At 43.4% G+C, this 16,715-nt stretch overlaps 1 protein-coding gene across 1 annotated transcript in view; it reads right to left on the minus strand.

Annotated features, from left to right (window-relative positions):
• Positions 1–16,715, minus strand: part of LOC137411855 (uncharacterized) — a 49,287-nt gene that overhangs the window by 17,546 nt on the left and 15,026 nt on the right. Inside the window, exons 6-8 of the mRNA XM_068097140.2 lie at positions 8,353–8,469; positions 7,532–7,606; positions 1,261–1,399 (exon numbers count right to left, since the gene is read on the minus strand). Coding sequence (XP_067953241.2) covers positions 1,261–1,399; positions 7,532–7,606; positions 8,353–8,469 — 331 coding nt within the window. The remainder of the gene's footprint in view (positions 1–1,260; positions 1,400–7,531; positions 7,607–8,352; positions 8,470–16,715) is intronic.

The raw sequence follows: 16,715 nt of genomic DNA on the forward strand, positions 1-16,715 counted from the left end.
AATAAGTACTCCATTTAGAGGCCATTTTCCCCTGCAGAGCAGGGGTTGGCCTTTTTTTGGGCACCGTGGTCCCATTTTTGAAGCAATGTTTCATGGCCGGATGCCCTTCCTGCCGCCAACCCTGTTAGCCTTTTGCGACACACAGGGAATTACCAGTTAACTCGTACTCAATTTGCCGACCTCGGAAGGACGACAGGCTGAGTCATTGAGTCAACCCCCCTGGCGTTAATTCAGCGATCGATCGGGATTCGAACCCAGGATCCTCGGATCCCAAGCCGGCACCCGAACCGCTAAGCCAACACCAGGCTTGTGCTACACCAAAAAGCTCTAATTTGGTCTAATTTGGATTTTGGCTTGTTCAGGTGGGTTTAGGAAAACTCCAGTCGAGCTTTCTTATTTTCTCTCTCAGCAGTTGTGTCCTCTTGGGTCTCCTACCATAGAACCCCCTTTCATCGAGTTGGCAATGGATGGTGCGAGTTGAAACTGTCGAACGCTGTGTCTGAAGGTCAGCTTGAATCTGTTTGGCAGTTGATTGAGGTGCTTTCTCCACCATTCAAACAATCCTTCGCTGCAATCTTTGATCAAGTTTTCTCTTGCGGCCACATCCACGGAGGTTGGCTACAGTGCCATGGGCCTTAAACTTCCTGATAACATTGCACACGGTAGACACAGGAACAACAAGGTCTCTGGAGATGGACTTGTAGCCTTGAGATTGTCCATGCTTAGCTACAATCTTGTGTCTGACCTCCTCAGACAATTCTCTGGTTTTCTTTCTTTTCTCCATGCTCATTGCAGTGCACACAGTAACACAAAACAGCAGAATGACTCCTTTTCTCCATTCAAACTGGTTGAATGAGTGATTTTTATATTGCAGGCACCTGCAACTCACCACAGGTGAGTTCAATTCCAAAGTAAAGGAGAATCACCTGCTTGAAATCTAATTATTTCTAACAACTTCTAAAAGGTGCCAATAATATTGTCCGAGCCATTTTAGGATTTCTGTGTGGAATAAGCTAGGATTTAGTGATTTTTTCACCTTTTTTTGTTTTGTTCCACTGCAAACCAAAGAAATACATATGTGGATGACAAAATATCTTTTAATTACAAGAACTTTCTGGAAGAAATGGTGCGTTATTTGAAAAAAGTGCAAGGGTGCCAATATTTTTGGCCACGACTGTACATTAATATTGCACAATCCAAAATTAATTCAGATGAGGCAGCAGAACGTGTCCACTCATCTGAAAAACAACGTTTTCTTACCTGTCTCCTGATGATGTCCTCAGGAATGTTTTCTCCTCTCAAAGGTTGCTGCATAAGACCAGTGACAAGGCCAAGACGATTCAGTCCTGTAACGGCTGCTATCTGGATTAACTGTAGTGATGGGATGAGCTGTGCATGCCTGCAATATATACGGAGTGGGAAGCTCATCTTAGATACACCAGCTGTAAACTTGGTACGTCACCGACATCACTATCCGATTATTTGAAAGAAATATTTTTATTTGGCAGTTTACAGAAATATGTTATCACAGTTTAGTATGAGAAAGCAATAACAAACAAGAAGGCATTTAACAATATAGAGCGTCCCTGGGGTATATACAGTGCATTCAGAAAGTATTCAGACCCCTTCACTTTTTCACATTTTGTTAGTTACAGCCTTATGCTGAAATCGTTGAAATTCATTTTTTCCCTCATCAATCTACACTCAATACCCCATAATGACAAAGAGAAAACAGGATTTTAAAAAGTTTTGCAAATTTATTAAAAAGAAAAAACTGAAATATCACATTTACATAAGTATTCATACCCTTTGCTATGACACTTGAAATTTAGCTCAGGTGCCTCCCATTTCTCTTGATCATCTTTGAGATGTTTCTACACCTTGATTGGAGTCCACCTGTGGTAAATTCAATTGATTGGACATGATTTGGAAAGGCACACACCCGTCTATTGTTAAATTGCTCCTCCCCAAACCCCGACCACGGTGTACCTCCGAGCCTCCAAAGGAGTCACGGCAGAAAGATGTGCTATTACGTGTGTGTCCCAATGACCAATAGGAGAACCACACCAAGCAATTGATACAAAACCAATTATTGTATTCAAACTCACACAATAATAACACTTAACACAAGTACAAGGAAACTCTCACTTGCACATCATAAACCATACAATTCCTATGATGGTACCACCAATATTTCCTTAATCAATAACACAGTATTCCAACGTGAGCGAACTGTAACATTCCCCAAAGTCACGGTGTCACGACACCAGGCCAAAGTTGATCCCCACTCTGGCGATCACACAAAAAGGTCGTACTGAGACCTGAACCCAGGTCGGTCGACAATAAAAGCTGCAGAAGAGCCGCTTGGTGAGAGGTCGGGCCGAAGTCAGTCCGGTAATGGTTCACCCAAAAGGTGAATCGAAACTCACACCTTCCGTTCACCCGACAATGAAGCCGACATGAACAATCAGCGGTTCCCATGCTGAGGTTGCTCCGGGAAAACCCAGGACACACACGTGGAACCCGGCGAAGGGCTGGTGCGAGGTGAAATGGCGGACCGGCCGATAATGTAGGCGTCCGCTTGCTCTCCATCAATGATTCACTCCCGGAACCAAAACCCGTCACGCAGGTTTATTTGCAACAGCACTAATGACTCTGTCACGGGAATCCCTTTCCCAGGGAAACCAACATTCACTCGTGACCAATGTCCACCAGGTCCGCTCGCCACCACGAAGCAGATAAGCCTTTCGTCTCCGATCTCTCTCGATCCTATCGCCCACCTCTTCTTCTTCTTCTTCCGGTTTCTTCTTCACCCATTTCGTTTTTCTTCTGAAACACTATTTTTACCTTTGAAGACGGTTATCTCCATTTCACACCGAAACCGTAACAATAATAGTACCTGAAACTAAAAATGCTTCAAGTAGATGAAAACCACAAAGATGGAAGTGACGAATCCATAACACTATATAAGGTCTCACAGCTGACAATGCATATCAGAGCAAAAACCAAGCCATGAGGTCGAAGGAACTGCCTGCAGAGCTGAGACAGGATTGTGTCGAGGCACAGATCTGGGGAAGCCTACAAAAAAAAATTCTGCTGCATTGAAGGTTCCCAAGAGCACAGTGGCCTCCATAATTCTTAAATGGAAGATGTTTGGAACAACCAGGACTCTTCCTAGAAAAGGCCGCCCGGCCAAACTGAGCAATCGGGGGAGAAGGGCCTTGGTAAGAGAGGTGACCAAGAACCTGATGGTCACTCTGGCTGAGCTCCAGAGATGCTGTGTGGAGATGGGAGATACTTCCAGAAGGACAACCATCACTGCAACACTCCACCGATCTGGGCTTTATGGCAGAGTGGCCAGACGGAAGCCTCTCCTCAGTGAAAGACACATGAAAGCCTGCTTGGAGTTTGCAAAAAAGCATCTAAAGGACTCTCAGACTGTGAGAAACAAGATTCTGTGGTCTGATGAAACCAAGATTGAACTGTTTGGCTTCCGTCTGGCCACTCTGCCACATAGCCCAGATCGGTGGGGTGTTGCAGTGATGGTTGTGCTTCTGGAAGTTTCTCCAATCTCCACACAGGATCTCTGGAGCTAAGCCAGAGTGACCATCGAGTTCTTGGTCACCTCTCTTACCAAGGCCCTTCTCCCCCGATTGCTCAGTTTGGCCGGGCGACCAGCTCTGGGAAGAGTCCTTGTTGTTCCAAACTTCTTCCATTTAAAAATTATGGAGGCCACTGTGCTCTTGGGAATTTTCAATGCAGCAGAAATTTTTTTGTAGGCTTCCCCAGATCTGTGCCTCGACACAATCCTGTCTCTGAGCAGCTCTGCAGGCAGTTCCTTCAACCTCATGGCTTGGTTTTTGCTCTGATATGCATTGTCAGCTGTGAGACCTTATATAGACAGGTGTGTGCCTTTCCAAATCATGTCCAATCAATTGAATTTACCACAGGTGGACTCCAATCAAGGTGTAGAAACATCTCACTGATGATCAAGAGAAATGGGAGGCACCTGAGCTAAATTTCAAGTGTCATAGCGAAGGGTCTGAATACTTATGTCAATGTGATATTTCAGTTTTTTCTTTTTAATAAATTTGCAAAACTTTCTAAAATCCTGTTTTCTCTTTGTCATTATGAGGTATTGAGTGTAGATTGATGAGGGAAAAAATGAATTTAAACGATTTCAGCATAAGGCTGCAACATAACAAAATGTGAAAAAGTGAAGGGGTCTGAATACTTTCTGAATGCACTTTATTGAAGCATATATTTAGTAGAGTAGTAGCTACCCTGTTGTATTTGTCTTTCAGTATTTAATGGCACATCTCCATACATACTTTTGTGAGAGGGTACATGTGGGGCTGAATGTAGTAATTACCTCTGCCACCGAAGGTGGACGGAGATTATGTTTTCACCCCCTGTCTGTCTGACTTGTAAACAAGATATCTCAAAAAGTTACATGGATAGATTTGGACAAATAGGCTATGAGCCAAGGGGGTTGGTCGGTACCATACAGATGGAGTAAGGCTCATTGTGATTTTTAGCAAGATATATGTCCCTAGATATGAAAAAAAAGTGATAGCAGTGTATAACTCTCGGCCATCTCTGTGTTATCACCCGAAATATTATTATAGGCTATGAGCCAAGGGGGTTGGTCGGTACCATACAGATGGAGTAAGGCTCATTGTGATTTTTAGCAAGATATATGTCCCTAGATATGAAAAAAAAGTGATAGCAGTGTATAACTCTCGGCCATCTCTGTGTTATCACCCGAAATATTATTATACGCCTGCTTCGCTTCGCCAAAAAATGTGATGTTTGCTAAAATTGGAATAAATATGTTTTTAAGGACCACAGAGTGCCAATAATTTGCATACTGGATGCCAACTAATATAGTAATAGAAATATAGAACATTTGTGGGGGTTATTTATCAAAATATTGATATAATGACAAAAAATATGTTAAATTTAGTGAAAAAGTGGTCGAAATCGCTTCGAGTTCAGAATTCACATTGTACATTTTTGTCAATATTTCAAAAATGAAAACTCCCAGAGTAACATTTGACCCCTCAAAATCTTCGCAAGGAACCACTGCATTGGAATATATCATTACTTTGTAATATGGTGGTTGTTCGGGGCACATATTTTGGCAAAGTTCAAAATATGTTCAACCATACCCCCTAATTTTGATATTTTGAAACGAAACATAGCTTTTGAACATTTTAGGTTTATTCGTCTACTACTTTTGGTATCTCAGTGTAATTTTTGGTATTAGCTAGTATCCTAAAGTAGGTTTGTAACATCAGCTACATTATATTTCACAATGCATGCAAACTTGCTCCACACTCTAGGTTTATCATGATCTCTCGAACAAATACGATCTCGATCTCGATCTCGGCACTCTGTGGTCCTTAAAAACATATTTATTCCAATTTTAGCAAATATCACATTTTTTGGCGAAGCGAAGCAGGCGTATAATAATATTTCGGATGATAACACAGAGATGGCCGAGAGTTATACACTGCTATCACTTTTTTTTCATATCTAGGGACATATATCTTGCTAAAAATCACAATGAGCCTTACTCCATCTGTATGGTACCGACCGGTCAATTTGGGGGGTCTGGCTCATAGCCTAAAACTTTGGTGGAGAGATTGGGTGTGTGACAAGGACGAATGGATTAGATTTTGGTGACGATCCAGATGCGTATCCGGATACTAAAGTTTCTTAAGTGATTCTTCACCATTGAGAGATAGGGCCAAAAACAATATGTATAGCACGATAGCTCAAAAATGTATGGATGGATTCTGATGAAACCTGGTGGACAGGTTGTGTATGTGATAAGGAGGAACTGATTCAATTGTGGTGAAGATTCGCATGCGGATCTGAGAAGTCTTTTTAATTTTTAAGTGATTCTTCACCATTGAAAGATAGGGCCAAAACCAATATATAGCACAATATCTCAAAAAGTTGTGGACGAGTTGTGACAAAACTTGGTGGATGCGTTGGTTAGGTGACAAGAAGGTCCTCCTGGTGGAGGTATGCACTCTACCAAGTGCCATTCTAGTTTTGGGACTGTTTTAGCCTACATTTTGCACATTGTCGCAAGGACCTGATTTCCCCCTTCCCACCTTCCCTATTCTAATAGAAATTCCCCACCAAAGATCCACGCCATACTGTGGACCAAAGACATCCCAGGAATTGGCATGGATATATAATTGAGGAGCACGCCGTACATGGAGGTATGCAGTGCCCCTCCCCTGCCCCGTGCAACCAGGGTATTCCAAGGGCAAGCTATGGGTGGGAGAGACAAGACAGTTTGGTGAGAGCAAAGACAGTGTGTCCCATGGAGCACAAGGAACCAACACGATGCATGCAGTGCCACAGTCACATGGCTGCCGGATGGCAACAGAGTGGGAAGCAGCTCCAGCAAGACAAGGGGTACGGACATCCCACTGTGAACCTATTTGAGTTCTAGTTCTTTTTCGTTTCTAGCTCTTCCACGAGCCTTGACTCTGTATTCAAAAATGGGGAAAAAATGAAAAGCCTCTTCCTATTTTAAAGTTCAATGTACTGTATGAATGAATGAATGATCGTTTTAAGGCCATTTTCCCCGCTAGAGCGGGGGTTAGCCTTGCGGGCCCCATGACAATCATGGTTCCCTGTTTGAGGCAATGTTTTTATGGCCGGATGCCCTTCCTGACGCCAACCCTTGGTCACGCTCTTACGATGCGCAGGGATACGGTGTACCTATTCTAAATCGGGGTACACACCGTGATCATTCATCCCAGCAAGCTGGTACTCAATTTGCCGACCTCGGAAGGATGACAGGCTGAGTCAACCCCCCTGGTGTTAATTCAGCGATCGACCGGGATTCGAATCCAGGATCCCAAGCCGGCACCCTAACCGCTAAGCCAACACCAGGCTTCTGGTGTGGTCTGTATAAAGACCTGTACTGTATAAAGTTGCTAAATGATTGCAATGGAGCATCTATGCGTGCTTCGGCACATTAAAGTAATTTTAAATACAGGTATGTTCACATTCCACACCAGACATCCTTAATCCTTGCTCCCAAATTATATTTCTTAATATTTGCATTAATAAGCGATTGAAAGTAGTGATTCATCATCAATGCTGAGCACCTTTCGCAGAAACCGCCGCAGATTGATCCAGCTACTCTCTGGGTAATCTCACAGCACGATATCAGAGCAATAGCGGATGTCTGCACAGAAGGGTCATAATTTCGCCATTTCATTCCATAACTCCTCACGATATAAGAAATGTCATTTAATAGCTGTTGCAAACGCGGCGTTTAATATCCACACGACCAGATGACTTGTATTAACAGACGCAAAATAAATTGTGTCCGCAGTGCGAAGAAAGCTTTCATATTGTATTTCGTATTTGCAACTGAGAGATACCAATGAAGCAAACAATGAAATAAGATACAATTGTTCAATTACACAAAAAGTTTTGCTTGAAAATAAATCTAACTTCATTGTGTATGTTATTTCAACCATATTACACATAAACGTACCAATAATTGATCCAGTTGTCATCGTTAAACAGCTCCTCTGTGAGTGGGTTTATTAATACCAGTTGAGAGACTTCCCTGAAAGCAAAAAGGATAAAATGAACAAATATAATCGTAAAAGTACAAACAAGAAAGATTTGAGAACCCTTAAAACAAATTTGACCTTTAAAAGAATTGGTGGTTGAATTCAGTGACCTGGTATGCAAATCCTCTTCAGATTTCAAGTCAATCGGATGAAAATTGAGAATTTTATAAATGACATAAGTTGTTGACCTTTTGACATATGTTGACCTCAAAAATAATTGGTGGTTAAATGTAGTGACCCGACATGCAAATGCTCTTCAAATTTAAAGTCAATACGATGAAAATTGAGGATTTAAAAAATAGACCTAAGTTGTTGACCTTTGGCCCGTGTTGACCTTTTGGCTGATGTTGACCTCAAAAATAATTGGTGCTTGAATTCAGTGACATGACATGCAAATGCTCTTCAAATTTCAAGTCAATCGGATGAAAATTGAGGATTAAAAAAATAGACCTAAGTTGTTTCTGACTTTTGGTCTATGTTGACCTTTTAACTTTTTGACCTCAAAATCAACAGGCCTTGTCCTTATGACCAACTCTACAATTTGGCGAGGCTTCATGAAGATCGGTTTGAAATTGTAACCTGTAGGCGATTGACGTACAGCCAGAATCACAAACCAGACCAACCAATAGAACGTACTTGCGAATCTTTGATTTTGCAAGTAACAAGTGTAAGAAACGGTTTTGTGAAAGCTATAATTAAAACAATGCAACGTGTTCAAAGGTGTACTTCCTATCCTCACCAGTCGTAAATATGGCTGAAAAACCTGGCGTTCAAAGCTCCAATCTCCGAACCAACAAGAATGAATGGCTTGGGCAGTTTGACTTCTTGGATTATCCTGTGCAGGTCGTCAACCATCCTGCATGACAGCGTCAAGGTCAAATATTTCCTCCAAACACATTCATCTCACCCACTCCTTGAAAAGGAACTTCAAGTGTCTCACGTTAACTCATTTTAAGCCCAGCCGCCCTCCACCGGTTCTCAAAGCTATAATGTGCAAGTTGGAGAGCTCTCAAGATTTGAGGAAGTGACTGCACATTAAGTGGAATGGTCTTAACAAGCCCGTACAGCCGAGTGCTTGGTGCCATGAAGCCATTAGGATAACGTTCCAATTCTAGTCAGCATCCTCGAAAGCATTGGCTCAATTCCAGGTTGATTTTACCTGACACGGCCTGCTGGCTCAAACCATCGACACAAATTAAGGCAAAGTCAACAATCCTGCCTGAGCCTAAAAATGAACACGTAAATCTTTAAGCAGACATTCTACTATTCTACGTACTCTAATACAACACAACAACAACATGCATTTTAAGGCCATTTTCCCTGCTGGAGCGGGGGTTAGCCATGCGGTCCCCATCACAATCTTCTCCATTTTGCCCTATTTTCTGCATCTCTTCTTGTTAATCCCCTTGCCCACATTTCTTCTTCCACCATCTTCAGCCAAGTCTTTCTTGGTCTTCCCGATCCTCTACTTCCTTCTACATTCATTTCAACCACTCTTCTCAACCAGTCACTTTCATCCTTCCTCAACACATGACCAAACCATCTCAACCTGTTCCTCTTCACAGCATCAATCACAGGCTCTATTCCCATCTTTCACAATTCATCATTTGTCTTCCTCCCTCTCAACGATACTACGCACATCCACCAAACAATTCGCATTTCCACCCTTTCCAGCCTTCGTTACTGCTCTATGTTCATTACCCATGGCTCCCTCCCATAAATCATAACACTTCTCACACATGCAGCATACACCTTTCCCTTCAGCTTCAACGACACTCCCCTCATCAGCACGCCACTCAGTTCCCGAAACTTCTTCCATGCACATCTCACTCTAGCAACCGTTGCCGAGTCTGATCCACCTCCTCCATTCGGCATGTATCCGAGGTAGCAAAATGTTTTCACACCTTCCAGCTTCACGCCGTCTCCAAGATCCAACCCAACATTTCCTCCATCTGCAGCTCCCTCTGTGCACACCTTACATTTGAATGTAGCTGCCACACTGGTTAATGACCCTCTCAGACCACGACATTTTTGATGAACCCACTTCAGCGCACATTGTACATTGAATGGAGTTCACTCCGACACCCTTCCTGCACACAGCACATGGCCATTTCCTAGTTCTTTCCACCTCACCACATGCTTTACCACTTGCCATCACCTTCGTCTTTCCGATATTCAGCTTCAGACCTTTTGTCTCCATACATTCCTTCCACTTGTTCATCTTTTCCTTCAGTCCATCCATACTTTCCGCAATCAACACCAGATCATCTGCATACAACAACTCCCACGGTAAACCTTCCTTTACGTTCTGAGCCAGCACCTCCATCACAGCTACAAATAGTAGTGGACTTAGTACCGACCCCTGATGCACTCCCACCTTCACCTCAAACTCACCACTGTTCCCGTCCTTCGTCCTTACAGCTGTGCATGCTCTTTTGTACATTGCCTTCACTACTCTGATCAACCATTCCTCCACAACTAACTTCCTCAATGCCCATGTCAATACTTCGCGTGGAACCCTATCGAATGCTTTCTCCAGATCAACAAACCCAAGAAACAACTTCTTCCTCTTCTCCATGTACTTCTCCTGCAACTGCCTCACAATAAAGAGCACGTCTGTCGTTCCTCTTCCTGGCATAAATCCAAACTGCATTTCGTCGATCTTCACTTTCTTCCTTATCCTCCTCTCCAACACCCTTTCCAATACCTTCATTCCATGCTCCAATAACTTTATCGCTCGGTACGAGCCACACTCCGGAGGGTCACCTTTCCCCTTGTATAGAGGGACGAGGGTACTCAGTTCCCAATCCACTGGAATGCGGCCTTCTTTCACCACCAGATTACAGATCTCTGTCATTCTCTTCACACCCCAGCTTCCTGCTGCCTTCAACATATCTCCCACAACTCCCGTCGGCCCTCCCGCTTTTCTACTCTTCATTGCTTTTATCGCTTCCTCATCTTCCTTCTCAGTTATCTTCTCTGCCGGTCCTAAAACTGGGTTACTCTCTATGTTGCCATCCCATTCATTCTCTGTATTCAACAGCATTTCCATATATCTTTTCCATCTTCCTTTAATTCCATCTGGGTCCACAACGATTTGTCCCACCTCATCCTTCAAGCAACTCACCCCCATCACATCACACCTCTCTTTCGCTATCTGCTTTGCAATCCTGAATACCACTCTCTGGCCCTCTTCCAAATCCAAGCATTCTCCGAACATTTTCCTACATGCCTCCTGCCCCTTTGCTACCTCTTTGTTTGCAGCCTTCTTGGCTGCCTTATAACTTTCATGCTCTGCTTTTTCTGCTCCCGTACCCTTCGCCTTCTGCCACTCCTTGAACTTCGTCCTCTTCTCGTCAATCCTCTTTCCAACTTCATCATCCCACCACCATGTTTCCGAGTGCCTCGGTGGTCCTTTTGTCCATCCACATACCTCACCAACGGCTCCCAACAGACTATCTTTCATTGACATCCAACCACTTTCAAGCTCAACCACATCATCCTCTACCCTACTCAGTCTCTCTTTTAATGCCTCCCTTACTGTCACCTCTTTCAACCTCCACACCTTCATTCTCGGTTGGTACTTCACCTGCCGAGCTCTCCTCGCACCTTTCACCCTTATGTCACAGACAACCAAGTGGTGCTGTGAAACAGCCTCCTCCCCCGGATCACCTTTGTGTCCCGGAGGTGCCCCCTATCTCGCCTACACACCATCAGGTAGTCAAAGGTTGTCGTCGACCCACCTGACGTGTATGTAATGCTTTTATCCTCTTTCTGGAACTGAGTATTACAAATTAACAAATCAGCTCCATCAGCAAACTCCAAAATCCTTTCATCTTCTCCATTTCTCACACCATATCCATAACCCCCATGGACTCCCTCAAAACCATCCATACTCCTTCCCACATGTCCATTTAGGTCTCCTCCTACCACAACTACTTCCTCATCTTTCACGTTTTCCATCAGCTTCTCTATCGCACACCAGAACGTGTCATTCTCTTCTTCGCTCCGACCAACCTGCGGAGCATATTCCGAGATGACGTTCACCAAGAGCTTTCCAATCATCATTTTCAACATCATCAACCTATCACTCACTCTTGTCACACTCACCACACTATCTACAAACTCCTCAGAAAACAGGACGCCAACACCATTCACGCCCTCCGGGCACCCTTTCCACACAAACTTGTATTTCTGTCCCTGCCGAACCTTCACCATTCTCACACCACTTCCCTTCCATCTCGTCTCTTGCACAAAACATATGTCCACTCTTCTTCTGACCAATACTTCCACCACTTATCCTGATCTCCCTGTCATTGTCCCTACATTCCATGTCCCAAACCTCAGAAACCGATCTCCACTTCGGGCTGTACCCTGCCCATATGTAGTTGTAATTGTCATGGTTCTCTTTTTGAGGCAATGTTTTTTATGGCCGGATGCCCTTCCTGACACCAACCCTCTTAGTCGCCTCCTACGACACGCAGGGATACGGTGTACCTTTTCTAAACCAGGGTACACACCATTCTACGTACTCTAATAAATTCCGAATTTCATCATGGTCTACACATGTGCAATATACAGCTAAATTCAGTCTTTTATAAAGAAAGACCAAACCAACAACTGTGTTTGCAACATTAATTTACTTTATTCACACAAAAATGGTTCTTTTTGCCATTTTCCAAAAATGTTGAACATATGATTTTGGATTCAATGGTTCCTACTTGTACCATGGTTCAATACCTTTGGTGGTTGCCATACGACACAATTTTGGGTTGTGCAATGTGCAGTTGAACTGACAACCCCAAATGATGGATTGGAATCATGTATGCCAGAACCCAGGTCAGGAGTGAAAACCCAGCAGGGTTTTCCAGAAAGTCGGATAGTGACATCGGAATTTCTCTGAAACTTGCTCGGTTTATATAAACCTTGAATCAAAAATCGTAAAATACCACTGATTTTAGTTGTATTCAAACCCACAACCTTCTGGGATGCTAGTGTACTGACCTCACCACTTGGCAACTTAAGGTAATTTGACATGGTTTGACGTCATTACACATTGCTAGTGTACTGACTCGGTTTGATCATTGAATTGCATTATTTCTTCGTGGTGATGATAACAATGAACTGGCATCCTCGAGGTTGCGAGTTCAAATCCGACCTGAAAGCAGAGATATTAAAGTGTTGGATTCCAATTTGGTATCCCGGCATTTTATTGTTTAGATCGTCAGGCTGGTTGTGGCATCTCTGCAGCGGCAAGGGCTATCATGTGACTTACAGACGCCATTCGACCAGACACAGCTCGACCTTGAACAGTAATGTGGAGACCGAACAATCTCACGATAACATTATCATGCAGATAATCATAGCTTTCTCGACTGTGTGCTTTGGGATGGGGGAGGAATGGGAGAAGGAGCTTGATCACTCCAATCATTCAGACCACAATAAACTTGCTGTCAATTTGTGCATAATTTCAATGTTGCATTAATTCTAAGTTTCTCTTTGCATCCTTCTTCATGTTTTATTTCACTGGAAGGTTTGGTGGAGATGGAAGAAAGGAGGGTGGAATGCTGGGAGGTGGCATACATGGGTTGGGGGTGGATTAAGGACTGTAAATTAACCATCTTCTCGCAGGAAGCCTCCTGTCCACGTACACAAATTTATGGATTGTCTCCATCTTCATTGCTGTATTTTTTTGCCTCCATGTATCTTATCACCTCTCTTGTTTTTCTTTCTGGTATGGCCATTGATATTGTGCTTATTTGTTTCATTGTATTTTGCCTCGTTATATATTTGCATTGTATTTTGTGGTGGCAGTGACTCTGGAAATCACATGTACAAATGATTTCCTGCTGCAGTCTTATAGACTGGGAGCTAGGCCACATTTAAACAATCGGGAACAAAGTTCTCAATGGTGTGGTTCCATTTTACCATCAGTCCAAACCTTAAAAGCTCATTCTTAAGTTTCGCCAGATCCGACTAGTGCCCTTGGCACTTAATTGAAGTGGCACCATATTACACATTAATTTAGAGTTTTGAGTCCATGCATCAAACTCGTATTTTCAGATTTCTCCCATTCTAGAGGAATGGAAACATGACTTAAAAATGAATATATATCAGACTAATTAGCTTAAGAATGACATTGATTAGCGACAACTATACCTTTAATTTAAGAATAACTAGTGAGATACCCATGCTATGCACGGGTGGGAGGCCAGAAGCAAACAGACAATGCAGATACGGCGAATGCTAAAGCATGAAACCAATAAATTCCACATTCCTGTAGCACCCTCAGTCGCACGTCAGACATGGACAGCAAGTTCGTGAAGGACTTCCATGAAAAACGTACCCGTTCGCAAACAAACGGGTACGTTCACGTATAGAAACATCGATCTTGGGTCCGTGGCGAATCTGCATATGGCAATCCGCGAAGTTCACGTTTGGAAAGTAGAAACCATCACGGCATGTCGTCATTTACTTGAACTCGATATCTCTTTTTTCATTCCAAACAACATAACTCCAATCACAAATTAATCACAAAATAAACTTTTAACAGCATTGCTACTGTTTCCTTCATTGTAAAAACTACAAAGCCAACAGTTAAAAGGATTTTGAGCCGATAGGTGCTACGGCCTTGGCAATATCGATGGAGACAGCGATCTGTTAGCTTATACACCGCCCAAATAGCTAAGTGGAATTCTCTCATGTAGAAATTAAACTCACGCCGTTTGAACTTTGGCCGAGGTCATTATTTACTTTTAATGATGTTTGTATACGAATCAAAAAGAAGATAATTGGTTTTGGGTCGTCCTTTCCGCATATCTCGTGGGATTGTGAGTTGGAGAGACGACCGTGATGGCAGGGAGGGGGTTGGCATTCTCTCAAGCAGGGATTCAACCCATGTCCTTATAAAAGGTCTTTGTCCGAGGTCACCGAGTCCGATCGGTGCAGCTGTTTGTGCAGCAAGCGGGAAAATAACGTTATGCTGGAGTCCAAACCTGGAAATGCTGGAGGCCAAAGCTGAAATTGGAAAAACAATATAGCCTATTTTACTCAAGCGGATCCCAGGATTACCCACCCAAAATATTGTTGCGATCGGTTCAGCCGCTTTTGCGGTACCTTCGAACGGACGGACAGGCAGACAGATGGACGGACATTTGGTGAATTATAGTAAGATGAGTACAAACACAGAAATTGTCAGAACCAAAACATGACCATATGTGTAACAATAAATCAGCTTTTTAAGAACGAAAATAAATCAGACTAAGGGGTCTTAAGAATCATTTAAAAGTAAATGGCCGTGGCTGTAATTAACCCTTTGAGTACGGGATTTTTTCTTGATAAAAATACCCCTGATATGATATGAAAATTTTGATAAAACCCCGTCCTGATGATCTATTTATAGGTATAGTCGATGACGTGTAGTAACGTCATCTGTACACAAAACGTTTTCGCGAGTTGCAGCACTGGACGTCATCCGTACTCAAAGGGTTAAATGTATCAAGTGGTAAACATGTTAGGCAAAATGTCTGCAAACATTTCAATGACACTTCAGCAAATGGATGTGGGCTACATTGCATGAACAATATCTGAAATTTTGTTGAGTCGGTCATCTTCATCGACCGATGATAGAGACAGGTGATCATTACTGTCGCAATCATTGTCATTCTCCATTTCATCATCGAACTTGAGCTTCTCAGGGAGCCGCGGACCCTCAAAACAGATAATATCGTAGGAACCATCAGACCTGCTGTTGGTGTCGTCACTCTCCCCTCTCTCCTCTCCCCCTCCCCTACTGTTCCTTTTGTTCTGTTGAATCCTTCTCTAGCTCTTCCATGAGCCTTGTGTTACGGATTCGTCACTTCCGGTGTTGTGGTTTTCATCCACTTGAAACATTTCTGGTTCTATGTATTATTATTATTATTATTGTTTGAGGGAAATAGGCATTATTATTGTCAAACGGTAAAAAGGTTAATGTTAAATGAAACAGGAAACCGGATCGGGAACCAGAAGACGAAGAAGAAGAGGAGGTGAGAGAAAAGAAAAGGAGCGAAAAGTCGGACAAGAAGCTGGTTGCTTTGCGTTCTGGATCGAACGTTGTCGAGCAAGAGTCACGAGTGAACTTTGAATTTCCTGGATAGGAATTCCTGCGATAGGGGTTATCGCTGACGGATCAACCTGGGTGTCAGGTTTGGCGTTGGGATTCTGAGGAATCATCGCCGGGTCGTTGCGACTCGGGAACGAGCCGTCGGCCATTTTGATTCGTGCGCTTCGCACGTCAAGCAAGGTATTTGCTTCGTCAGCCATTTCCACCGCTTTCAGACGTATCTGATGTGTGTGTGTGCACCGTGGCTTTTGGAAGATTAATTTGCGGTTCGCCGACTGAGCGGTGAAAGTTCAGACCTGGAGGGCGCCTTTGGATTTCCCATTCGCCTTGAGTTTGCCTTACGCAGTGGCGCCTTTGGATTTCCCATTCGCCTTGAGTTTGCTTTACGCAGTTTTGGACCACGTGACTCTTTGCGCCGCTTCGGCCGCATACGCCTATATGCTGTTTTGGCGGTGTGACCGGGCCCGTCATCTGAACGGGGTTCGGGTTTCGATTCGACATCACTCTAATGATCACTGGAGAGGATCAACTTTGAGCTATAGAGACATTGGGGAATGTTCCTTTTTCACTCACTTGGAGCACAGTGAGTTATCCTATACTGTACTAGCTGATGGTACCATCATAAGATGTGTTGATTGTACTTTTGATTGCTATTATTGTTGTATCGTTATTCTTGTGTGATTTTTAATACAATATTTGTTTGTTGATAACCATTGGTGTGGTTTCCCTATTGGTTTTTGACACAGAATAACATATTTTTCTGCCGTGGCTCCTCTCGGGGCTCGGAGGTACACCGTGACCAGGGGGTCGGGGAGGAGCACGTAACACTTGGCATTGCATACAAAATAAACAAAACAAAAACCATATAATATCTCCCAGCCCTCTTCTGGAGATTGATCCATTTGTTGCTCATCAGCACATGCCCACATCCCTGCCACAAATGCTGATCGCTGCACATGGGGAAGGGACTCGGCTCTACATGGTGGTAAACTGCTGGC

The sequence above is a fragment of the Myxine glutinosa genome, chromosome 11 (assembly GCF_964187855.1).
Source record: "Myxine glutinosa chromosome 11, kmMyxGlut1.1, whole genome shotgun sequence".
Classification (NCBI taxonomy): domain Eukaryota; kingdom Metazoa; phylum Chordata; class Myxini; order Myxiniformes; family Myxinidae; genus Myxine; species Myxine glutinosa.